Below are 25376 nucleotides of genomic sequence, written 5' to 3' on the forward strand. Positions count from 1 at the left end.
ACTGGGAGGCCAAAGTGGGAAGATTGCTTGAGCCCAGGAGTTTGAGACCAGCCTGGGCAACGCAGTGAGACCCTGACTCTGCAAAAATAAAAAAGTAGCTGGGCATGGTGGTGTGAGCCTATAGTCCCAGCTACCTGGGAGGCTGAGATGGGAGGATCGCTTGAGTCAGGAGGCTGAGGCTGCAGTGAGCTCTGGTCATGCCACTTTATTCTAGCCTGGGTGATAGAGCAAGACCCTGTCTGTAAAATATACAGACAGGGGCCAGGCGCAGCAGCTCACGCCTATCATCCCAACACTTTGGGAGGCAGAGATGGGTGGATCACCTGAGATCAGGAGTTCGAGACCAGCCTGAACAAAATGGTAAAACCCTGTCTTTACTAAATACAAAAAAACTAGCCAGGCATGGTGGCACATGCCTGTAATCCCAGCTACTTGGGAGGCTGAGGCAGGAGAATCGCTTGAACCCGGGAGGCAGAGGTTGCAGTGAGCTGAGACTGATTGTGTCGTTGCACTCCAGCCTGGGCAACAAGAGCGAAACTCCGTATCAAAAAAATAATAAAAATAAAAATAAAAAATAAAATAAAATATATAGACAGGGTCTTGCTCTGTCATATATTAAGGTTGATGCAAATGTAATCATGGTGTTTGCCATTACTTTTAAGGGCAAAAACCACGATTACATTTGCACCAACATAATACATATGAAGAAACCTGACCCAAGATCCCTGACTTCTGCCTGTGGTGGGGCCACAGTGGGGGAAGGGGCAGCTTTACAGAGTCAGGCAGGTCAAGGAGAAGGCTGTGGGCACAGAAGGGGCTCCAGGTAGACGGAGCAGCACCTGTGCCAGCACGGAGGCCTCTCCCCCACCCCTTTCCTTCCCCCTCCCCCCACAGGAGAACCGCCTGGCCCAGCACACCCTCCAGGCCCTGCAGAGTGAGCTGGACAGCCTGCGCGCCGACAACATCAAGCTATTTGAGAAGATCAAGTTCCTGCAGAGCTACCCTGGCCGGGTGAGGGCCCTCCCCTGGCCTCAGCTCCAGGTGGACCAGGCAGGGAGAGAGGCCGATCAGGGCTCTGGAGATGGGAGGGTCGGGGACCAAGACCTGCTGGGCAGCACTGGGCCCCAGAGGCCCCCTGAGGCCTTCCGACATCTCCCCACCCACCCACCTGCCTGCTAGCTGCCCTCCCTAAGCCGGGAGAAGCTCACAGAGTGGAGCCCCTGTCCAGATTCATTCATAAAAACTGGCCAGAAGGACCAGGCACAGTGGCTCATGCCTGTCATCCCACCACTGTGGGAGGCCGAGGCAGGAGAATTGCCTGAGCTCAGAAGTTCAAGACCAGCCTGGCCAACATGGTGAAACCCCGTCTCTACTAAAAATACAAAAAAAGTATCCGGGCATGGTGGTGCACACCTGTAGTCCCAGCTACTCAGGAGGCTGAGGCAGGAGAATCGCTGGAACCTAGGAGGCGGAGGTTTCAGTGAGCCAAGATCACACCACTGCACTCCAGCCTGGGCAACAAGAGCGAAACTCCATCTCAAAAATAAAATAAAATAAAATAATGAAATGAAATGAAATGAAAAATAAAATAATAATAAATAAAATAAAATAAAATAGAAAAGAAAATACTAGCCAGAAGGGCCAGGCACAGTGGCTCATGCCTGTAATCCCAGCACCGTGAGAGGCCGAGGCGGGTGGAGTTTGAGACCAGCCTGGCCGACATAGTGAAACCCCATCTCTACTGAAAATACAAAAATTAGCCAGGCATCGTGGCACGTGCCTGTAGTCCCAGCTACTCAGGAGGCTGAGGTGGGAGGATCACTTGAGCCCAGGAGGTACAGGCTGCAGTGAGCTGAGATCCAGCCACTACACTCCAGCCCAGGTGACAGAGCAAGACCCTGCCTCCAAAAAATAAAAATAAATAGGCTGGGCATGGTGGCTCAGGCCTGTAATCCCAGCGGTTTGGGAGGCTGAGGCGGGCGGATCATTTGAGGTCAGGAGTTCCAGACCAGCCTGGCCAACATAGTGAAACCCCATCTCTACTAAAAATATAAAAATTAGCTGGGCGTGGTGTCATGCACCTGTAATCTCAGCTACTCAGGTGGCTAAGGCAGGAGAATCGCTTGAACCTAAGAGGTGGAGATTGCAGTGAGCCGAGGTCACACCATTGCACTCCAGCCTGGGCGACAGAGCGAAACTCTGTCTCAAATAAATAAATAAGCAATAATAAAAAATGTAAACAGAATTTGGTCCACACTCCAAAAAGCAACCAAGAGAGTGGATCAGAAACTCACTTGCCGAGTTTTTCTGGGCTAGGGAGGCCTGTGCGTGGCTTCTCTCAGCCCCCAGGCCTCCCAGGGACCACCCCGTGCCAGGAAACCCTTTCTATGAGTGAGAGAAGAGCGTGGGGCATAGTGGGGCAGGGATTCACCTCTCCCTGTTCCTTTGGGGCCCAGCAGCCCCCAGCCCTGTCCCCACCCATCAGAGCCGCTCCTTGGCCACCAGAGGGCACTCAGACTCTGCAAACCAGCTTGGCTCTGGGTGGCCAGCTGGGGGGCGTCTCCTCTCCCAGCTGCCTGCCTGCCCGCATGACCACCCCACACTCCCAGCAAACCCACCTTCCTGCAGCTGCGCCCGGCCCTGCCTGGGCCTCAGTTCCCCATCTGTGCCCGGAGGCACTGTGGCCCTGACCCCATGGGTAACTCCATGCCCCTGTGGCAGGAGGCACCAGCCACATTCACGTTGTCACCCCAGCACCCTCTCCTCCCGCCTCTGGGATCTAGGGCTCCCTCCCCCACTTCCCTTTTTTGCAGATGAGGAAACTGAGGCTTCCCTGGGCTCCTGCCCTTCCCGCTGGGCCCCAAGGCACTGACTGGTTCTCTTCCCCACCCTGTCTGTGCAGGGCAGCGGCAGTGATGACACGGAGCTGCGGTACTCGTCCCAGTACGAGGAGCGCCTGGACCCCTTCTCCTCCTTCAGCAAGCGGGTTCGTGAGCCCAGCCTGGGCAGGGGAGGGGAGGGGCATCAGCCCAGGGAAGCCCAGGGGTCCCCCCATCACCTGGCCCCCATCCCTGAGCACTCGGCCTTCCCTGGCTCCCCTCCACCTGCCCTCGTCTGGGTGCTCTCGGCCAGCCTTGCCATGCCAGCCCTGTACACCCTGGCCCCTCAGGCCAGGAGCCCCCCCAAGACAGCCTCCCCACCGCTTCAGTGCAATGTAGGCCCAGGGCCCATTCAGGAACACCTGCCGATGGCTACCTGAGGGTGTGTGGCAGTGACCGGGTTAACCTGGAGTGCATTTGCGGGACAGGCAGACAAGGAAAAACCAGTTACAGCTCCCAGAGTCGGGCGATCCATTGTGGGGACCCCACCCCACAACTCCCCTCCCCCACCCAGACTGCAGAAGTTCTGCCCGTGGAGAACTTTCCCATGGGCAGAATGGACGGCTGCAGAGGCGGGGAGGGGCTCTCACAGATGTCAGGGGAGTCCAGAATGTCACAATGAGTAGACTGTGCACCCAGGGAAGCCCCTGGCAGCACCCTGGCAGCCCCCTGGGGGTCTGCAAGAACAGCGGGCAGGGTGTCCTGTGGCTGGCCAGGCCCTGCTCTCTGCCACAAGCCAGGGCCTGTGAGGTCCTTTGGGGTCCTTTCCTGATTGTCCCTCCCTGTGCAGGAGCGGCAGAGGAAGTACCTGAGCTTGAGTCCCTGGGACAAGGCCACCCTCAGCATGGTGAGTCCCTGCCCCTACCCACCCCCTCCCTGGACAGGCCTGAGCCTCTGTCTCCAGGCACCTCTTCACCTGCCCTGCAGCCCAGGCTGGAGGAGCCGCCTGCCCTGCCAAGAGTGGCTGTGTGATCTGGGACAGGGTCTCTCCCCTTCCCGGGCAGATCCTCTGAGAGCATGGTTCACAGCATGGTTCTGAACTGGGCTGTAGAGGGGGCATTCCTCAGAATTCCTGCAGCCTAGAGTCAGACATGGTGGCTCACACCTGTCATCCCAGCACTTTGGGAGGTGGGAGGATTGCTTGAGCCCAGGAGTTCGAGACCAGCCTGGGCAACACAGTAAGATCCTGTCTCTACAAAAAATAAAATTAGCCAGGCGCAGTGGTGTGCACCTGTAGTCCCAGCTACTCAGGAGGCTGACGGAGGAGGATCACTTGAGCCTAGGAAGTCAATGCTACAGTGAGCTGTGACCACTACATTCCAGCCTGGGCAACCTTGTCTCAAAAAAATGTTTTTAAAGAATTCCAGTGGCCGGGCACAGCAGCTCACGCCTGTAATCTCCGCACTTTGGGAGGCCAAGTTGGGCGGATCACCTGAGGTCTGGAGTTCGAGACCAGCCTGGCCAACATAGTGAAACCCTATCTCTAGTAAAAATACAAAAATTAGCTGGGCGTGGTGGCGCATGCCTCTAATCCCAGCTACTCAGGAGGCTGAGGCAGGAGAATCACTTGAACCCAGGAGGTGGAGGTTGCAGTGACCCAAGATCACACCACTGCACTCCAGCCTGGGTGACAGAGGGAGACTCCGTCTCAAAAAAAAAGAATTCCAGCAGCCCATGTCCCTGGCCCATAATGATGGAATAGGGGCCCCAGCTTCCTGTCCCTTCCCTCCCCTTGCCACCCTAGGGCCCTTTCTGTGAAGCCCAGGCAGCCCTGCAGGGGTGGGTGAGGCCGGCCCCATCCCCACTCACCCCCTCCTTGCTCCCAGGGGCGTCTGGTTCTCTCCAACAAGATGGCGCGCACCATCGGCTTCTTCTACACACTGTTCCTGCACTGCCTGGTCTTCCTGGTGAGTGTGCACACGGGCGGGCCAGAGGCACATTCACCACCCCCAGCCCTGACCTCCAGGGCAGCAGGGGCCTGTTACGGTGGCCTGGCCCCTGGGCCTACCCCAAGCTGCATCTCTAGCTTGCGGCCACACCTCTCCCCTTCGAGAGCCTTGGCCCACCCCAGGGACGAGAAGGACCCACCCCATTGGGACCTCTGGCCAGGGCACCAGCCGGGCCGCTCCGTGAAAGAGGCCTGGCTGATCACATCTGGGACTGGTCCCGGACAGGCTTCATAGGAAGAAGGGATGGAGTGGGAAGGGAGCAGGTCTAATGAACTCCACCAAGGGACAGTCACGAAGACTGCACAGAGAAGGGGCGTCTTGAACTAACCTCCCCAGCTGTGGAGGTGGTGTTCTAGTTAGCGGATAAGGGCCTCCATGTCTGCCAAGTTGGGGGAGAAGAGGGGTGGAAGGCTGTGTCTCTGGAAGGATCCAGCCTTGGGGACTCCTGTCCCCAGCACAGTCAAGATGGCCCCTACAGAGCTAACCTGGGCTCAAGTTCTGACCCCAGGGTCCAGCGGCTCCTGGCTCTTCCAAGGGTTGGCCCACAGTATTAGAGGAGGTGCCTCCGTGTCTGGGCCCATCTGATCATCTGCAGAAACAGTGGGTGCAGGAACATGTCTAAGACCCACCCGCCCCGGAGTCTGGGGCTCGAGAACCTTTATGTTCCAGGCCAGGCCCAGGGGCCATGGGTGGGCTGCAGGGGTGGCCTTGAGGCGAACGGGCAGCTCACCGTGTCTCCACCTGGCCAGGTGCTCTACAAGCTGGCATGGAGCGAGAGCATGGAGAGGGACTGTGCCACCTTCTGCGCCAAGAAGTGAGGACCCCCACTTGGGCCCCCCCTCAGCCCCACAGCGAGCTCCCAGCACCCCCGCTACACCCCCGAGTTCCTGCCTCATGTCCCCCACTCCTTAGCCCTCCATCACAGCCCCCCATTCTGGCCCTCCCCCTACCCCTACTCCCGGTATCCACTACCCCCTAGCCCCACCCCATCACATGGTACACACCCCCCTTCCCCAATACACACACTCGGCCTCAGCAAAGCTTCCCATGTCCCCCAGGTTCGCTGACCACCTGCACAAGTTCCACGAGAATGACAACGGGGCTGCGGCTGGTGACTTGTGGCAGTGATACCCCGGGGCCTCCCCAGTGACAGTGACGGCTGCGCCTCCACCCCGACTGCTCAGTGCATCTAATCACTTAGACTCCCCTGAAGAATCCCCCATGGAAACTGCCCTTATCCGCTGTCCAGCAGCTGCCAGAGGCCCCAGGTCACCTCGGGTCCCCTTGAAAGAATGTCTCGGTCACATCAGGCCCGCTAGGTCCAGAGAGCGAGCCCCCAATGCCCGGCCAGGCTAAGCCGCAGAGACCCTCTCAGCCCCCACCTCAGGTTAGGGCTCTGCCCGCAGCCTGACCTCTAGCCCTGGTGGCAGAGGTCCCTCAGCTGCGAGGCTGATTGGGTGACCACCGATTCCAGCTGCGGTTAATCCAGCTTGGGCCTGTCTGCACTGCGATCCTCTTGGGCTCTCCTAGGATCCCCCCATGCCCCGTAAGAGGTGGAAGACGCTTCCTTCCAGGACAGCAGGCTTTGAGTCCAGCACCCCCAGCCTGCCTTTGCCACCGGCCCCACCCTGCAGAGTATATGAGGCTTGACAGAGTCTGCCCCCTCCCCCACTGCACCCCAAGAGAGAGAGCCCCAGCCAGCGGAACAGTTTCTATTACCCCCTCCCTGCCCCCAGACCCATATGATTTCTGCTTTCTTCTTTAGCAAGATATTCTGGTTTCTAGATAAGGAAGAGTCTCTAATGAGCCCCCGAGCCCCAGTCTCTTCAGACTCATGGATTGGTCTGAGGGGTCTGAACGTCTCCTAGCCAATCAGAACTGGCTGTGGACCACCCTAGCACGGCCACCTCTCAGGGCCACTGGCAGGCCTTCCTGAGTTGGATTTGTAGTTGCATATTTAGCTTTGCACATTTGAAATAAACCACGGTTGCAGCCACCCTGGTGCCCTGTGCTCTGGGACACTGGAGGGACTGGAGGCTGGTGGGGATGCCTGCGGTGCCACCCCTGGGAGCTGGGGCTGGCCTCACAGCTGGGCACACAGAACATTCCTCCCCCTCTTCTCATCTCCAGGAATTCCATGAGTACGTTCAGAGCTCTGCTGAAACCCAGATCCAGTGTCCAAGTGCTTTTGAGAGGACAAGTAGCACCATCAAAAAGGGAAACCCATTCCTTTATTCAAAAACCACCCGGGGCCAGGCACGGTGGGTCACACCTGTAATCCCAGCGCTTTGGGAGGCCGAGGCAGGTGGATCACTTGAGGTCAGGAGTTCGTGACCAGCCTGGCCAACATGGTGAAACCCCGTCTCTACCAAAAATACAAAAATTAGCTGGGCATGGTGGCGTATGCCTGTAATCCCAGCCACTCAGGAGGGTGAGGCAGGAGAATCGTTTGAACCCGGGAGGCGGAGGTTGCAGTGAGCTGAGATCGTGCCAGTGCACTCCAGCCTGGGAAACAGAGTGAGACTCCATCTCAAAAAAAAAAAAAAAAACCACCTGTCGGGCTGTGGTTGGGTGTATGACGTGTCTTGGTCCACGTCAGTTCCTGGGGAATCTCTGCTTCCCTTTCTGTGCTCCCCTTTCCCATGGGCCCCCGCCTGCCAGGGGCTGCAAAGCCCGTGCCCATCAATCCCCCTGAGCACCAGCCTCGCATGGGAACCCCCCGAGACACAGGTTCTGGGCCACCTCACCTCCAGCCCAGCCTCAGATAGAGGAGCGCATTCTCTGGGTCTGGAGTGGGTGCATTAACCCATTGTCCAGCTGTCACAAGACTGGCTGCAAACCCAGGTCCCCCACTGCAGCCCACCAGGCCAGGGTCCCCTGTGCTACCTCTGTCTCCATTTTAGTTCTGAACAGTCTAAAGCGTGTGTATCCAGGGGCCTTTCTTTGGGGTCCCAGTCCCAGCACCCCTCATCTCCCCCATGAGGACTTCTTCCAAGCCCCTCAAGCCTCCTGCCCTCAGGGACCCAGGATGGACCTTTCCTCCCTGACCCTCATTCCTATCCCCAGCGAGGTGACAGCTGCTCTTGGCCAACCACGCCCCCTCCACCCCCACAGCCACTTCCACATCTCCATCAGTTCCTCCTTGTGGGTCCGAGGCGCTCTGCCGCCGGCCCCTCCTCACTTCTTCCTCCCTGGGGATGGATCCAAGCTATTGTCCTGCCCATGGCTTCCCATCTCAGGACCCTCTCTGGCCGCTATCATCCCAGCAGTGGAGTTCAGCCCACTACTCTGAACCAGGTTAGTCCACCGCGGGTCAGGCTCTCCCCTCTCCCGGGAGGGTGGAGACCACAACCAGGCCATGTATGGAGCTTCCCTTTCTCCCACTCTCGGGCACCCCCTCCTCCCCCTTCCCGGCCTCATTCATAGGTGTCCTGGTTCCCAACCAGGCGTGCAGGCCTGTGTGCAGCTCCGATCGAGGGCTGGCCCACTGCCGAAGCTTTCATTAAAGTGTCTGCTGGCCTGGTCCTGAGGAGGGAACAGAGCCGAGATGTGGGGCAGGGAAGGGGTCTGCCTGTCTTCCGTGCCCCCGTGGAGGGCAGCACCGGGGTTTTGGGCAGCAGGCGAAGGCTCTGTCCCCTCCACCTTCAACTCTGGAAGCCCCACCTTTCCATCCCTAAGAAGGGTTTGATAAAAACCCTTGTCTGTAAATTAGAGATGGGAAATGGCTCTGGGAAAAGTCAGAGGTCAGTTTGGGCCCGGGAGGGCGACAGATGGAGGCAGCTCCGGCTGGCAAGGAGACCAGGACAGAACTGCCAGAGGTGGGGGCAGGGGACAAGGAGGGAGATGAGGGGAGAAGACACCCAGGGGTCCCCCCCGGCTATCTCCAGGAGCAAGACTACTCTCTTCTCTGAGCGGCCCTTTCCACACCTCTGCCCCCACCGAAGCCCTCCCTCCCCTCTCAGACCCCTTCCAGGCCTGCTGAGCCCCCTGCACCTCTTTCAGGAAGCCTCCCAGAGCCCCCGCGCCGTGCCCTCAGCACCAGGGGTCAGGCTACAAGTGCCCCGCAAAGCCCAGCGGGACTGTTTCCTCAGCCCCACTGGTCTCTGCCCTAACGCAGGCGAGTTCTGGAGCCAGGCAGGGGTGAGCAAGGTGCCAGGGTTGTGGCACCTCATCGCCCCTCTATGATCTCTGACACCTCTCCGGGTGGCATCAGGCCCCCATCACAGCGAAGGCTGGGTGGTGGGGGCACTGCCCTCAGGGGGGCCGTCCCGCCCTGTGGCCCGGGGGCGATTTCCCGCACCGGAGGGCTGCAGGGAGGGGGCGTGGTGGCGCCCTCGGGATTTATGAGAACCAGGCGTCGACTTCCTTCGTTGCGACATCCAGGCCTCCTCCAGGCTCCCATTGTCCCTGCTGCGGAGAGTCTGGCCACAGCGGCGGCTCCCGCGAAGCACCCGTCAGCGAGGGGCGCTTCGAGGGCGTCCGCGTCCCATACACCCGCCACGCAGGACATTCCCCCGGCCCCACGCTCCGCGCTCCCGGGGCCACCACCACCGCGGGCTCGAGGGGTGGCCTCCGCGAGGAGGAGTGGGAGTCCCGCGCCTGGCCTGGGGCCGGCTCGGCGACATGGGGACCCCCGCCCAGATGGGGCGACTCGGAGCCGGCTCCTAACCCCTCTCTCCGGGCCCCAGGACCGGGCAGTCTCGGCACCGCAGCTGCGGGGAGCCAGCAAGCACCGGCCACCGGCGCCGCTCGGGCTCCGCGGATGGCCGGGGGCGGGGCCTGAGCGGCGCAAGTGGGGGCGGGAGGAGGCGGGAGGGGGCGGGGCCAGGACGCGCGAGCGGGGCGGGGCCGGGGCTCGCGGCGGGGGCGGGGGCGGGGGCGGGGGCGGGGCCGGGGCCGGGAGGCGCGCGCCTCGCGGGCGGGGGGCGCGCCGCGCGGGGCTGGGCTCGGAGCGCGCGGAGCTCGGCTGCCAGAGAGCCGCGCGGGGGACGCGCCGGGACCGCGAGGAGCGCACGAGCCTTCGAGGCGGTGAACGAGGGAGGGAGCCCAGTCCGCCGCGGGCCATGAGCCACCGGGCCCGGGGAGCCCGGCCGCGGTCCGGGCAGCGCTCAGCCGGCGCCCCAGCCCGCTCGGCCGCAGCTGCGCGCCTGTAGGTATGGCCTCCTTATACCCAGTTCCTCGCTCCCTGGTCCTTCCCCCGGGACCCCTGTCTGTCCCCGGGGACGTGCGCTGTGTGCGCACCGCTGCCCGAAGGAGAGCGGCCGCACGCGCCTCGGTCCGCGCGTGTCGTCTTTGTGTGCGCGGGTGGGAGGGAGGAGGGCGCGCGAGGGAGGGGAGGCGCCCCCGGCTGGGATCTGCTCCCCGATCCCCATCCCGGGCGGGGCGGGGAGCCGCTGGAGGGGCCGAGCCGCCTCTGGAGCAGCTGCGTCGCCGCCCCCTGCTAGGGCCCCAGCCGGGTAGTGGGGCGAGAGCAGCCGGGCCCTTAGAGGAGGGGTCTCTGGTTGGGGGAGGGGGTGCCCAGGTCTCTTCCCTACGCTGGGAGCGCTGGGAGGGGGCGTCAACCTAGAATGAGGGTGAGGGCCACGGGATGGGATCGGGGAGGACCTCCTCCAGGCCACAGGCACGCCCTCCCTTTGGCCCAGGCCCCCCTTTCTCGACCCGCCCAGCCGGGGAGCTCCCCGGAGCCCCCGATTGCCGGGAGGATCGTGGAGGGTGCCCAAGAGGCCGGCGCCTTTAAGAAGGGGCGGGTTCGTGCCCTCCATTCAGGCCCTTGGGCCTTGGCCATTGATGAACCTGCGGGCAGCGCGGGCCGGAACCACGCCAGCCCAGCGGGCTGAGGCCGGGCAGAGGCAGGGACGCATCCTGGCCCCCTGCAGCCCCGAAGTGGGGGCCTTCAGGGAGGGAAGTCTGCAGTGACTGGAGCCTCTCAGGAGCCACGCAAGGCAGACCGGGCAGCCCCAAGCGAGACTCTGAACACGAATAAGCCAGGATCTACGTGCACTTCGAGCTAGTGCAAGGGAGAGCCTCAGGCTAGGCTGTCAGACCTGGGTGGAGCCCTACCAATGCCCCCGAGCCAACATCACCTACCCTGTAAAATGGGATGGTGCTGCCTGCCTCCTGGCTAAGGGACCGGCAACTCCCGGCAGGAATTGCGTCCCAGAGTCAGGTCCCTGGAGCTCCTCTGGGAGGACTGGGGGCAGGGGGTGTGGTTTCCCCAAGAGGTTTTGACTGCCTCTTGAGCTGAAGCCCCCCCTACTGTATCCCACCTTGAACTCTCCCAACCTCTTCCCTCCTGGCCTCCCCGCTCCACGCAGGAAGAGGTTGGGAGAGTGACCTAGAACTTTTCAGCTCCAGGAGCTTTGGGAGAGGTCTGGTGGTGGCGGTGGTGGCACTTCTTTTAGGCTAGTGTGGATCAGGGCATTTTTGGGGGTCTCAGAGACAGTTTCTCACCAGCTACTTCCTTAGAGGTCTGTCCCACCAACATACAAGAACAGCCCCACCCCGTGGCAGGCCGGCTTCTGATGCTGCTTGGTTGAATGCTTCTAGGTAATCAAGGGTTAATGCACACGCTTTTCTTTTTACCCTTGTTGTGAAAAATCTGTCTAAAGTTTCTAAATCCCTCTTCCCTACTTAGCGTGAATCTCCTAGGGAGGACTTCTATACAAATACCCAGGGGTGGGCTTCCCTTGGGGGTCTTGGAAGTGGGATCTCCACCCAAGTGATCCTGGGCCTCCCAGGGCTGAGCTTTTGGTTTCAAACTTACTTGTGCCAAGCTAAGGGCATCAGGGTCACCGTTCGTGTCATCTTTACAACAATCCTGTGGGTTTAGTGCTATTATTATCCCCACACACTTAGGGAGGGGAAGTGACTGGCCCAAAGTCCTGCAGTCAACAAGCCAGGCCTCCCAACCACTCCTCTCTGACAAGAGGCTGGCACTTCTTGCCCTGCCTACCCAGCCTGGGTTGCAAGGAATTGGGGGTTTAGGGGCTTCAGGCCTCCTGGCTGCTGTCTTCCTGGGGCTACGCTCATTCTTACTGTCCAAGTGAGGCCAGGGGACTGGTCAGAGCCCTGGGGCCTGGGGAGGTTTCTCTTCCCTGCTCACCTGGCTGGGTGCCGTTTTATGGCTATGCTCTGTCTAGGGGGATAGCAGGTGTGACCCCTCAACACGAGGTCACAGCCCACACCTGTTTGGGCAGAGCAAGGCAGGGCATCGCTGTGTGGGCGTGCAGGATCTTTTGGTTCCTCTGGGTGAAGCAGGGTTTGGGCCCCATTCTCCACATACTTCCGGGCCATCTGAGGGTAGCGCCCACCTGGGGGGTGGGGAGGACAACCAGCCAGGAGCTCACGGTTCGGTGGAAGAGACAGGCCACAGCCATGTGGTGTGGTGGAGGGGCAGGGGGCAAGGGTGGAGGTGGGAAGAGGATCAAGGGGCGTTCCCGAGGCCTCTGTGGGCTTGGGGGCCTGCCTGCTATTGGGGCAGAACAGGGGAAGTAGGCAGTGCCCGGCTGGGTGCTGAGGCTCTGTGCAGAGGACAGGCAGGAGTTGGAGGAAGAGGATGTATTTGAACTTGGATGTGGTGAGTTTGAGGTACCTGGAGATCAGCCAGGCTGGGAGTTGAGCTCAGAGAAAGGCCCAGGTAAGCTTTATTAGCACCTGTAGTCTCCAGATTTCGGGGATGCTCAGATCTTAGGGGTGCCACCAGAGGTCTCAGGAGGCACTGGTATGAGTGTCCTGGAAAAGCCAGAAGGCAGCTGGGTGGGATGAGTTGGTGAGGGGCACTAAGGGGGTATCCTGCAGGTTTAGGGGGCTGGGCCAGGGCCCATGTGAGAGTTATGACGCTGGGGGAGTGGAAGGGGCTGAGTGTCTCAGGCCAAGGCTGGAGATGGGAGGGGGGAACCTCTGCTCTGCAACCCCAGAAAGGCAGGGTGGGGTGGGAGTAACCAGGGCCAGTGCAGCTGGAACCAGCCCAGCCTGCCCTCCACCTGCAGAGCCCATCCAGGAACTGTCCAGCACTGGGTGCTCCTGAAGGAGGCTGAGTCTGCCTCTTGAGCCCACAGGCCCTGGCTTAGCTTGTTGTCCTGGCCCCCACTCCCTGCTTATCTGACCCGCACTTCCTGCAGAGCCCAGCTGTGGATTCCCCCGCCCCCCCACCCAGCCGCTCAGAGTGCCCCATCCTCTAAAGGTGGTCATTTCCTTTCCTGAAACAGGGATTCAGTCTTCCCACTCTGCCCTTGGAAGCGGAGTTCCCCAGAAACAGGTCTCAGAAAGGGACCAGCCTGGAACTTGGCTCCATACCCCTTTTTTTTTTTAATTTTTTTGAGACAGAGTCTTGCTCTGTCGACCAGGCTGGAGTGCAGTGGCGTGCAATCTCAGCTCCCTGCAACCTCCACCTCCGGGGTTCAAGCAATTCTCATGCCTCAGCCTTCTGAGTAGCTGGGGTTACAGGTGTGTACCACCACGCCTGGCTAATTTTTGTATTTTTAGTAGAGATGGGGTTTCACCGTGTTGGCCAGGCTGGTCTCAAACTCCTGACCTCAAGTGATCCGCCCTCCTCGGCCTCCCAAAGTGCTGGGATTACAGGTGTGAGCCACTGCACCCGGCCTCCCCTCTTGTCCATTCTGCAGCCCTGGACCCTCCCACCTGGCGTCTGACACACAGTGGGAGCTCACCACTGCGTGGCGGCCAGAGCATGGTGGGTAGTCACCTCCCTCCCCAGAACCCCATTTCTTCATCTCTACAATGGGGAAACAACTCTTTCTTACAGGGAAGATGTGAGGGGAGAAGGGTTTTAACAGGGGCATGGCCCACTGAAATGTGGGTTCTAGAACGCTGACCTTGGCCACATTGGAGGCTGGGTTTATGTGTTGGGGCAGTGGGTACCTCTGCAGCTGCCTGCCAAGAGCAGTTGGAGGAAAAGGGAATGAATAGAGCTGTGATTTTTAAACAAATTGCTTATTTAATCTTCATGACAGCCCCTTAAGTTTAGCACTGCTGTCACCTCCATCTTAACAGATGGGAAAACTGAGGCTCCAGAGTCCAAGGGGTCATTTCACTGGGTAGCAGGGCAGCTGGGATCCAAACCCAGACAGTCTGGCTCCAGATCTCAGACTTTTAACACTGTCCCAGCATGTCAAATGACCAGAGGTGGCCATAGGGAGATGCCCAGGCAGTGGGGCTCCCTTTGCTGGGGAACAACTGTCAAAGGCAACTGTGGGAACCCCTGGGACTGAGGGTCTGCAGACGCCGGTGCCAGCAGGGCTTGTCAAGCTTGGGATGTCTGCAAAAGCCGGGGGGCTCAGCAGAAGGGCTCCCACCCTCCCGTGGCAGTGGCAAAGGCTGAGCGTGGCATGAGAGGCCTGGGGTTGTCCTGGGTGCAGGGCTGTTGCAATAGCTGCCTCCAAGCGATGCTGCTCAGGGCGAGCCTTGGACTAGAAAGTTATCTGCACGGAAGAGCAGCTAGGGAAACTAATGCTCAGAACAGCCAAGACCACTAGTACCTAATCACCCGTACAGAGGCATACAAGTCCCAAGGGCTCTGAATCCACACCTGTCCCCATCGCCAGCCAGAAGGCCCCCACCCATCCACTCTGCAGCAAAGTCACAGCAAGTTCAAGGGTTAAGTTAAGACCAGAAGCCATGCCTACTTTGCCTTCTGCCGGGGTGGTGGAGTGAGCTCAGATATTCTGGGAAGGGAGAGTTGGGGAATTCCAGCCACATCTGGCAGGAGGCCCTGGTTCAGAGCCTACCTTGTGGGGATGTGGTCTCTGCGGAGGTGAGCAGTAACACGGGCTTGAAAACCAACGCCCACGTATTCAGCAGTGAAGCAGAGACTGCGCTGTGTGCTGTGTTCCTGAATCTGCAGGGGAGAGAGAGACTCATACCTAGTCAGCGGGTGGGAGTCACTCCAGGCCAGAGGGATGACCTGCCCAAAGAGCATCTGTGTCCTGCCCAGGGAGGGGTGCAGAGAGGAGGCTGCAGGGGTGGAAGGGACTGCCCCACCGAGGCCAGGAGGGTGCTTGAGGAACAGCAGGATTGAAGGAGCCTGTGTTGTCCAGAGTGAGGCTGAGTGGGCCAGGCCAGTGCTGCTAAGGTCCTGAGGACCCCTAAGGGCAGTGGACATGAGAAGGCATGGCTGGGCAGGTTTTCTGAGGATGGTGGAGGTGAGCAGAGTGAGGCCTTGTCTCTTGTGTCAGGCAAGGAGGTACCCCAAGAAGAGGCTGCATGAGACCAGCCTGGGCAACATAGTGAGACCCCCATCTCTACCAAAATATCAAAAAATTACCTGGGACCGGGTGCACTGGCTCACATCTATAATCCCAGCCCTTTGGGAAGCTGAGGTGGGCGGATCACCTGAGGTCGGAAGTTCGAGACCAGCCTGGCCAAGATGGTGAAACCCTGCCTCTCCTAAAAATACAAAAATTAGCCGGGCTTGGTAGGACGCACCTATAGTCCCAGCTACTTAGGAGGCTGAGGCAGGAGAATCGCTTGAACCCAGGAGGCGGAAGTTGCAGTGAGCCAAGATCACGCCATTGCACTCCAGCCTCGGCAACAGAGCAAGACTCCGTCTCAAAAAAAAAAAAAAAAAAAAAAAAAAAAAATTACCTGGCCATGGCGTCTTGTGCCTGTAGTCCCAGCCACTTGGGAGGCTGAGGCAGGAGAATTGCTTGGGCCCAGGAGTTCGAGGCTGCAGTGAGCTATGATTGCACCACTGCACCCCAGCCTGGGCCACAGAGTGAGACTTTGTCTAAAAAGAAAAGGCCTCAGTTTCCCCATAGCGAATGGTTCATTGGGGGGTAGGTGGCACTGCCCACCCCAGGACATAGGAGAGAACCCTTAGTTCTGACCGTCTCCCCCTTCATGCACTTGGTTCTCTGACAGCTGCTCTGAGGACGGAGCTAAGTGAGGGTGCAGGAGGAAGGGGGGGTCTCTTGGCAGTGGGGCGCAGCCTTTTGAGGTGCTGCATAGCTAGTTTGACCTGTGGGACCACTGACCATCCCTCCTCTTCCCGGTGCTCCTGGCCTCCTGTGGCTGGGATGGTGCTGGGGAGGAGGTGGGGGGGTGCCAGCTGGACGTGGGCGGGGCTCCTGCCTCTCTCCGCCCCCAGGGCCACCGCCCACTGTGCCGCGCATCGATTGGTCGCGGGCCCATTAGCTGGGGCGGCGAGTCCGACTCATCAATATTTTAAGGAATGACCCGGCCTTGGGGTCCGGAATTGCTGCGCGGGCGGGGGCTGAAGACCGGCTTTTTTTTTTTTTTTTTTGGTCCTCCAATTGTCAGCGCTATTTTTACCGCCGGAAAGCCGCCGCCCCCTCCCCCATGCCGGCTGGACCTACTGTCTAGCCGGGCTGGTGGCTGGGGTCTCTTGTCTGGGTTGCTGGTCGTGGGGTTAGGAGAGGCCGTGGCCTGGAAAGGCGATGAGCAGGGACTCCATTAGACTTCCCCTGCCCTCCTCGCTCCATCCCCCAGCACCAAAAACCACTCTGAAGCCCCCATCCCATCAGAGATGGGAAAAAAAAAACACATTTTTTCAGGAGGAGAAGGCAGACAGCCCAGCTGAGCCTAGAAAAACCGGAGGTGGGGGGGTGTAATGGATGGGGGGAGGGTGGTCTACCCGCCCAGTGCTCTGAGGAGGGCCAGCACCACAGGGGGCCCTGGCTGGGCTTCCTTTGTCTCCAACGCCAGTCCTCAGAGAAGCAGCCTGTGAGGGGGAGAGGCAACCCCCTACCTGTCCCTAGTCCCAATGGAATGACAGCCCAGTCTTCAGTGTCCAAGGCCATCACTTCTGCATCAAAATCAGGAGCCCCTAGAAGCCACACACAGCTCCAGCAGCCCCATTTTACTGATAGGGAAGTGGAGGCACCAAGAGACACAGGGCCTGGCCCAGGATAGAGTCCAGATCTCCCAGAGCCCAGTCCAGCACTGCCTGGCACCAACTCAGCTGGTCTGTTTGGACACCTTGGGACCATAGGAGGAGAGCTGACCACCAAGAGAGTTAAAGACCATAGGGTCTTGGAGATCAGAGGGGAAGAGCAGTATAGGGAAGTTTTCCTGGGAGAAGAGAAGGTTTTGTTTCGGTTTGGTTTTTTGAGACAGAGTCTCGCTCTGTTGCCCAGGCTGGAGTGCAGTGGTGCAATCTCAGCTCACTGCAGCCTCAACTTTCTGGGTTAAAGTCCTCCTGCCTCAGTCCCCCAAGTACCTGGGACTACAGGCGTGTGCCACCACACCTGCCTAATTTTTGTATTTTTAGTAGAGACGGGGTTTCACCATGTTGCCCAGGCTGCTCTCGAACTCCTGAGCTCAAGTGATCTACCTGCCTCGGCCTCCCAAAGTGCTGGGATTACAGGCGTGAGCCACCACATCCAGCCAGAAGAGAGGGTTTTGCACGGTCTAAAGGGAGGGGAGATGTTGAATAGTCGGAAGAGCAAAGTCCCTAGAGACGGCTTGAAACACCAACCTTGGCAGCACCAAGGTTGGAGAAGCTCCCGCCCTGCCCATGCCTGCACATGGGTTATAACATTGCAGACACCACCTCCTGTGCCATCTTGCCAGTGAGTGGTCAGAAAGTGAGAAGAGTGGGCTCAGAGGTTGGGAGTGTGGTCAGTGTCACTCACTCAGGGAGCACCCACGGGGTCACGTCTTGAGCCCAGGTCAGCCAAGCTCCCTACATGGGGTCTCCTCCCCAGTTCTGGTCCCAAAGATGGGTGGGGACAGTGCACTCCTGCCCCTGCCACAGCCAGGCCCCCTTCCCTGTGTCTTGCAGCCTCCCCTCTACAGAGAACCATGTCCGGGCCTCCCTCTCTCCATCTGTAGCCAGGTGGGGGCCTCCCTGCTGGCACTGCTGTTTGGAGACTTATACCTCTAGCTGCTCAACCTGCTTCCTCTGCATCCGGGGCTGGACCTACTGAGGGCTTCTGTGCCCGGCATCAGGCCCACAGGCTCCTGGGTGGCCTGCAGGGTTAGGTAGGGGAGGTCAGGGCAGTCCCAACCTCCCAGTGCCTCCCAGGCCAGTCCCTGCCTAGGACCTGGCCACACCTGCCATGCCCTTGGAAGATTCCTCTCTAAGTTCCACTCCCACTCCAGTGAGGGCCACCTGAGACCTACCTGCGAGAGCCTCCCCCAGGGCCCTGTCCCCCATCTCTGTGCCTTCTCCCTACCAAGGGTTCCTCCAGCCAGGAGGAAGAGCTGGGGGCGACAGGGATTGATGTCTGAGGACTCAGCACTGGGGCTGACTTCCTGCCTGCCCCATGTGGGGGCATAATCATCTCACTCAGAGACCCCACACCTACCCTTCCCAGGCTGCCAAGTCACTGGCTCTGAGCCCCTTGGGGGTCCTAATGGTATAGAGAGAGAGGTGGCCACCGTCAGGAGCACTAGCCTACTGGATAAATGGATGGGCTTGGAGCTCAGGGACAGGGTTTCATGGGTTCAGCTGTGGCCCCACCCCCACCCCAGGAAATACCACCCCTGCAGGTCATGGCCTGGGCCTGGGCTCGTGACCTTCCCTGGAGGCCATGGTGGTGGTGGTGGTGGTGGTGGCAGGTGTGGTTCCCGTCTCCACCCCTCAGGGAAGAAGCAAGTTCCAGGAGCCTGGACTTTTGCCCTGCGCACTCTCTGTGTCAGATGGGGAGACAGCCATGAGGACAGATACTTGAAGTACCCTATAACTGGCACCATGCAAGAGAGACAGGCAGGAGGAGACTGTGGGAGCTCAGAGGAGACACTTGTGCTGGCCTGGATCAGGGAGAAAGGAGGGGTGTCAGGGGAGGCTTCCTGGAAGAAGTGGCTTCTGGATTAATTATTGAAGTGTGAGTAGGAGTTAGGGAAGAAAGGAGGAAGCACGGGGCAGGGAAAAGGTCAGGCATGAGCAAAGCTCGTGGGTTCCTCAGTCCCCATCCTCCCCCCACCTTCGTGAACTCTAACCACCACCACCACTACCCAACTGCCAATGTCCTGATAAGTCCTGCCCCCAACTCATTGTTCAGGCCCCCAGCACCCTCTTTATTTTCTTTGCACTCATGAAGCCCAACGCAATAACCACCTCTTGAAGGAAACCTTCCAAACTCCCGACTCCCCTCCCCCAGTACCAAGGCAGGAGTCTCCTAGGAGACCGCTGGTTTGGAAACCTGTCCTTGAAGCTAAGCAGGCTCAACCGGGAGCCCTGTTCCGTCCCTGGGGCTGTCCCTTGGTTATTGACTGCAGATTGATGGCGAGGTTGCCCCAAGGAGAGAGGGAATTCCCACGGTGCCCTATGGCCCAGAGGCCTCGCAGATGATCTCACAGAAATGGGGCAGCTATTTTTACCTGGCATTTAATTACATGGTTTGGATCCCAGAGGAGAGATGAGATGGTGATCCCAGGAGCTGCGAGGGAGGGGCATTCCGGAAACTGTGGGGACCCTGGGAGGACAGGCGAGGGCATGATCCTCTAACTCAGTTCCTTGGAAGGATGGTCGCTTGTCCCCCAACACTAAGCTGGCTCCTTAGACAGGGACTCCCCAGGCACTACATCACCGCACTTTATCACTATTGGTAATTTTCCCCCTGGCTTGGATGGGGGCTGTAAGCACACAGCAGGTTGGACCTGTGTCCCCAGAGGCAATGGCAAGGCCCCCAGGTGATGGGCTGGGCCCAAGCCATGCAGTTTAGCCATCCAGAGCTGTGAAGGATGGAGGGGCCTGGGAATAAGAGGATGAAGCTGGGGTGAGGAGACAGCTGGGATTCCTGGATTGGGGATTCAAAATCGGATTTGAATGGGAATTCTGGGGGAAGCCAGATTCCAGAACGTGGGAATGTAAGTAGAAGCGTGCAGGCCATTGTGATGGAAAGAAGCAAGGTCTTCAATGTCCGTACAAAAACTTGGTCCCTTTAGCCAGGCATGGTAGCTCTTGCCTCTAGTCTGAGCTACTCGGAAGGCTGAGGCGGGAGGATCGCTTGAGCCCAGGAGTTGGAGGCTGCAGTGAACTGTGATCTCGCCACTGCACTCCAGCCTGGGAGACACTGCAAGACTGTGTCTCAAAAAAAACAAAAAACAAAAAAACGCTTGGTTCTTATCCACAGCTTTGCTTTCCAAGGCTTCAGATACCCGTGGTCAACAGAGGTCTGAAAATATTAAATAGAAAATCCCAGAAGTAAACATACAAATACAAATGTAAATTGCAGGCCATTCTGAGTAGCAGGATGAAGTCTCAAACCATCCCGCTGTTCTGCCTGGGATGTGAATTATCCCTTTGTCTGGCATATCCGCACTCTGGATACGACCCGCTCGCCACTTAGGAGTTGTCTGGGTTATTAGATCCAAAAAAACGTAGCGGGCCGGGTGCAAGTGGCTCGTGCCTGTAATTTCAGCACTTTGGGAGGCCAAGGCCAGAGGATTGCTTGAACCCAGGAGTTCAAGATCAGCCTCATCAATAGAGTGAGATCCCATCTCTACACACACACACACACACACACACACACACACACACACACAGTATACAGAGGTTCAGTATTAGCCAGTTTCAAGCATCTGCTAGGGTTCTTGGGACATATACCCCTTGAACGAGAGGGAACTACCATATTTGATCCACACTAGGAGGAGACCCCTCAAGTCCTGGAGTCACTGCAGACCTGGGCGAGAACCCTGGACCTGTCTTGTCACTAACAAGCTGTTTGTCCTCAGGCCCCATGTGAGGGCTTAGGCGGTGACAGCTGTGACATGCCTGGTGTGCCGAACTCATTCATTTGTTCATTCAGTCAGTGTTTCCCAAGCGCCTGCCGTATGCCCAGCACTGAGGACACAGCCGCTTCTAGGACTGGCAAAATCCCTGCCTTGTGAAACTGGCATTCTCGGGGGAAGGGGGTGGAGGGGACACACAACCAAGCAACTAAATATATGATATGACAGCCGGCAATAAGGATAATGGTGAAAATAGGCAGAGTGCATGGAACGCATCAGAGGGAGTATTGTCATCAGAGGGATTTGTCATTCTCAAGAGTGGTCAGGGAAGGCTATCCGCCAAGCCATTGGTTGAGCAGAAACCTGAAGAAGGTGAGGGAATGTGGAGGAAAGAGCATTCCAGGCATGTGCAAAGGTCCTGAGGTAGAAATTTGGCTGCTATGCTTCTGGGAGGGCAAGGAGGCAGGTCCAGCCAGGGAAGAGTGGCAGGAGGTATATCCAGAGGGGTAAACAGAGGCAGATTATGTCAGACCCTAGGGGCTGTGGATAGGGCTTCGGCTTTTACTCTGACTGTAATACGAACCACTGCAGGATTTTGTGCAGAGGAGGGATGTGATCTGTCTTGTATTTTGGTTTTGGGTTTTTGTTTTTGTTTTGTTTTGTTTTTGAGTCAGAGTCTCTATCACCAAGCTGAAGTGCATTATCACGATCATAGCTCACTGCAGCCTCCAAATCCTGGGCTCAAGCAATTCTGCCACCTCAGTCTCCTTAGTATCTAGGACTGTAGGCATGCCACCACATCCAGATTGGTTGTTGTTGTTGTTTTTGAGACAAGAGTCTTGCTCTGTTGCCCAGGCTGAAGTACAGTGGTGCCATCACAGCTCACTGTAGCCTCAACCTCCCAGGCTAAGGTAATCCTCCTGAGTAGCTAGGACTATAGGCATGTCACCACATTCAGATCAACTTTTTTTGTTTATTTTTTGGGACATGGTCTCGCTCTGTCCCCAGGCTGGAGTACAGTGGCCCCATCACAACTCACTGTAGCCTCAACCTTCCAGGCTCAGGTGATCGTCCTGAATAGCTGAGACTACAGGTGTGTGCCACCTTGCCCAGCTAATTTTATGTATTTTTTGTAAAGACAGGCTTTTGCCACGTTGCCTAGGCTAGTCTTGAGCTCCTGAGCTCAAGCAATCTGCTCACCTTGGCCTCCCAAAGTGCTGGAATTACAGGCCAATGTGTAAGCCAATGTGCCCGGCCAAGACAATTTTTTTGTTATTACTTTTTCTTTTTTTCTTTTTTTTTTTTTTTTTTTTGAGATGGAGTCTCGCTCTGTCGCCAAGGCTGGAGTGCAGTGGCGCGATGTCGGCTCACTGCAAGCTCCGCCTCCGAGGTTCACGCCATTCTCCTGCTTCAGCCTGTGCCTGCCACCACGCCCGGCTAATTTTCTGTATTTTTAGTAGAGATGGGGTTTCACTGTGTTAGCCAGGATGGTCTCGATCTCCTGACTTCGTGATGCGCCTGCCTCGGCCTCCCAAAGTGCTGGGATTACAGGCATGAGCCACCGTGCCTGGCTTTTTTTTTTTTTTTTTTTTTTTTGAGGTGGAGTCTGGCTCTGTCACCTAGGCTGGAGTGCAGTGGTGGGATCTCGGCTCACTGCAACCTCCGCCTCCTGGGTTCAAGCGATTCTCCTGCCTCAGCCTCTCAGTCAGCTGGGACTACAGGCGTATGCCACCATGCCCAGCTAATTTTTGTATTTTTAGTAGAGACGGGGTTTCATCATGTTGGCCAGGATGGTCTCAATCTCTTAACCTCCTGATCCACCCGCCTCGGCCTCCCAAAGTGCTGAGATTACAGGCATGCGCCACCGCACATGGCAGTCTTGAGTTTTGGAAATGACTGGGCTCCTGGGAGGAGAACAGACTTTAGAGGAAGTAAGATCAGGATCCTGGGGACCATAAAGCAGCTGCTGGAGTGCTGCATGCAGGAAAAATAGTTATGTGAATCCCAGGACGGCAGCCTGGACCTGGAGGAAGGAGCTGAGTCCTCGGTATATTTCAAAGGTCCAGCCAGCAGGATTCCATGTGATTTCTTCCTTTCTACCGGGCTTTGGGGAACATCAGAAGAGGTCACTGAGGAAGTGAGGTCACCAGAGGCTCATGGGGACCCCACTTGAAAGCATCCATCATCCCAGCCTCTTCTGCCCGCCCCAGGAATGACCCTGAGGTCCCTGAGACTACTATTTGGGGAGAGAATGAATGCAGGACTGCCCCTTCTGCAGACACCACCTCCTGCCTCCCCAGTTGTCTTTCTCTTATTTTTTGCAGTCTCCCTCTGTCGCCCAGGCGGGAGTGCAGTGGCGCAATCTCGGCTCACTGCAACTTCTGCCTCCTGGGTTCAAGTGATTTTCCTGCCTTAGCCTCCGGAGTGGCTAGGACTACAGGCGTGTGCCACCACTCCTGGCTAATTTTTGTATTTTTACTGCAACCTCCGCCTCTTGGGCTCAAGCAGTTCTCCTGCCTCAGCCTTTCGATGGCTAGGGTTACAGCGTGCACCACCACAGCCGGCTAACCGGCTAATTTTTGTATTTTTAGTAGAAACGGGGTTTCACCATGTTGGCCAGGCTGATCTCAAACTCCCAACCTCAGGTGATCCACCCACCTCGGCCTCCCAAAGTGCTGGGATTACAGGCGTGGGCCACCGCGCCCGGCCCCAGTTGTCTTTCTCTTTACACACATCCATGCTGCTTGGAATGGCTGCCTGCTGTAGTCCCACAACACACACGTGTGCATGTACACACACACCCACACAGCCCCAGAGAGTCCTAGGGGAGCTGGAAGGAGGGGACAGGTGGGCGCATTGATCACAGGCCTGAAAGTCACTGCGCGCTCTTCTCGCCCGAAGCCGCAGGTGGCTGCGATGGGACGGAAGCCATGAATGGTGCCGGCCCTGGCCCCGCCGCAGCCGCCCCGGTCCCGGTCCCGGTCCCGGACTGGCGGCAGTTCTGCGAGCTGCATGCGCAGGCGGCCGCCGTGGACTTTGCGCACAAGTTCTGCCGTTTCCTGCGGGACAACCCAGCCTACGACACGCCCGACGCCGGCGCCTCCTTCTCCCGCCACTTCGCCGCCAACTTCCTGGACGTCTTCGGCGAGGAGGTGCGCCGCGTGCTGGTGGCTGGGCCGACGACTCGGGGCGCGGCCGTGAGCGCGGAGGCCATGGAGCCGGAGCTCGCGGACACCTCTGCACTCAAGGCGGCGCCCTACGGCCACTCGCGGAGCTCGGAGGACGTGTCCACGCACGCGGCCACCAAGGCCCGCGTTCGCAAGGGCTTCTCGCTGCGCAACATGAGCCTGTGCGTGGTGGACGGCGTGCGCGACATGTGGCACCGGCGCGCCTCGCCCGAGCCCGACGCGGCAGCTGCCCCGCGCACCGCCGAGCCCTCCGCCGAGCCCCGCGACAAGTGGACGCGGCGCCTGAGGCTGTCGCGGACGCTGGCTGCCAAGGTGGAGCTGGTGGACATTCAACGCGAGGGGGCGCTGCGCTTCATGGTGGCCGACGACGCGGCCGCGGGCTCCGGGGGCTCGGCTCAGTGGCAGAAGTGCCGCCTGCTCCTGCGCAGGGCTGTGGCCGAGGAACGCTTCCGCCTGGAGTTCTTCGTGCCGCCCAAGGTGAGTTACCCCATAATCCCACCTCCTGGGGGGACCAGAGGAGGCACCTGGGCAGCAGCTGAGGGTGCCAGGGACTGCCTTTGGGGACCGCGTGGTCTAATCTGGTTGACAGGGTGAAGTATTTGGTGCCAGGACCCTGGGAGGTGGGCCTGTCATGCCTCTTGAACAAGTCACCCCTTCAACCCCGGTTCTTCCTTTGCGAGGAAGGGTCCTCTGGCTACACCAAAGGGTTCTGGGGCACTAATTTTTTCTTTTCGTGTGTGTGTGTGTCCGTGTGTGTGTGTGCGCGCGCGTGTGTGTGTGTCCCTCTGTCACGCAGGCTGGAGTGCAGTGGTACGATCTCGGCTCACTGCAACCTCTGCCTCCCAGGCTCAAGGGATTCTCCTGCCTCAGCCTCCCAAGTAGCTGGAATTTACAGGCACCCACCACGATGCCCGGCTAATTTTTGTATTTTAAGGAGAGACAGGGTTTTGCCATGTTGGCCAGGCTGGTCCTGAACTCCTTACCTCAAGTGATCTGCTTGCCTCAGCCTCCCAGTGTTGGGATTACAGTGGTGAGCCACCATGTCCAGCCTTTCTTTCCTTTTTGTTTTGAGACAGGGGCCGTCACTCAGGCTGGAATGCAGTGGTACAACCATGGCTCACTGCATCCTTCACCTCCCAGGCTCAAGCAGTCCTTTCTTAGCATCCCAAGTAGCTGGGACCACACACACCGCCACTCCCAGCTAATGTTTTTTATTTTTCGTAAAGACGGGATCTGACTATGTTGCTCAAGTGGTCTGGAACTCCTGAGCTCAAGAGATCCTCCCCCACCTTGGCCTCCCAAAGTGCTGGGATTACAAGCATGAGCCACTGTGCCCAGCCCAGGGCACCGTTATTGATGTTGTTCAAGAGCCCGGCTACCTGCCCTCCTGTCCTGCAGCCCAAGGGTGCCTGGCACCTCCCAGAGCCGAGGCCTGCAGGGATGAGGGCAGGAGTGACCGAGCACATTCGCAGAGGGCTCCCTGGGAGGTCTGTGTCTGACTCCATGGGGCTCTGCTCTTCCCCAGCTCAGCTGCCAGACTCCAGCCCAGCCCCTGCCCAGGGGGTCCTTTTCTGGCCAGGGGGATGCCAGGCTTCTTTCTGGCTGTCACCAACATTGTTGCTCACTGGCATGCACTGACCCTTCCCCTCTTAGGGGCTGGCCATCAGGTCCCTGGCAGTAGTGTCACGTCTTCTCCAAGGTGGCCC

The 25376-nt window shown here is 58.5% G+C and overlaps 2 protein-coding genes across 14 annotated transcripts in view; both read left to right on the forward strand.

Moving 5' to 3' along the window:
• CUX1 (cut like homeobox 1) overlaps nt 1–6824 on the forward strand; it is a 468245-nt gene extending 461421 nt beyond the window's left edge. For all 4 annotated transcript variants that reach the window (XM_054656168.2, XM_054656169.2, XM_054656166.2 and 1 more), the window contains exons 18-23: nt 895–1011; nt 2903–2986; nt 3670–3726; nt 4706–4786; nt 5578–5642; nt 5887–6824. In XM_054656168.2, coding sequence (XP_054512143.1) covers nt 895–1011; nt 2903–2986; nt 3670–3726; nt 4706–4786; nt 5578–5642; nt 5887–5956 — 474 coding nt within the window. In that variant the 3' untranslated portion in view covers nt 5957–6824. The remainder of the gene's footprint in view (nt 1–894; nt 1012–2902; nt 2987–3669; nt 3727–4705; nt 4787–5577; nt 5643–5886) is intronic.
• A 1145-nt stretch (nt 6825–7969) lies between these two features.
• The window catches only part of SH2B2 (SH2B adaptor protein 2), a 36595-nt gene continuing 19188 nt past the window's right edge, over nt 7970–25376 (forward strand). For 2 of the 10 annotated variants that reach the window (XM_054656171.2, XM_054656175.2), the window contains exons 1-2: nt 7970–8125; nt 23384–24147. In XM_054656171.2, the coding sequence (XP_054512146.1) occupies nt 8026–8125; nt 23384–24147 (864 nt within the window). In that variant the 5' untranslated portion in view covers nt 7970–8025. Of the gene's footprint in view, nt 8126–9755; nt 9982–11298; nt 11375–12351; nt 12405–23383; nt 24148–25376 lie in introns of those variants that run through there. The other 8 variants (XM_054656173.2, XM_063814900.1, XM_063814899.1 and 5 more) reach the window with 6 other exon arrangements.

Source organism: Pan troglodytes, chromosome 6 (assembly GCF_028858775.2).
Source record: "Pan troglodytes isolate AG18354 chromosome 6, NHGRI_mPanTro3-v2.0_pri, whole genome shotgun sequence".
Lineage (NCBI taxonomy): Eukaryota > Metazoa > Chordata > Mammalia > Primates > Hominidae > Pan > Pan troglodytes.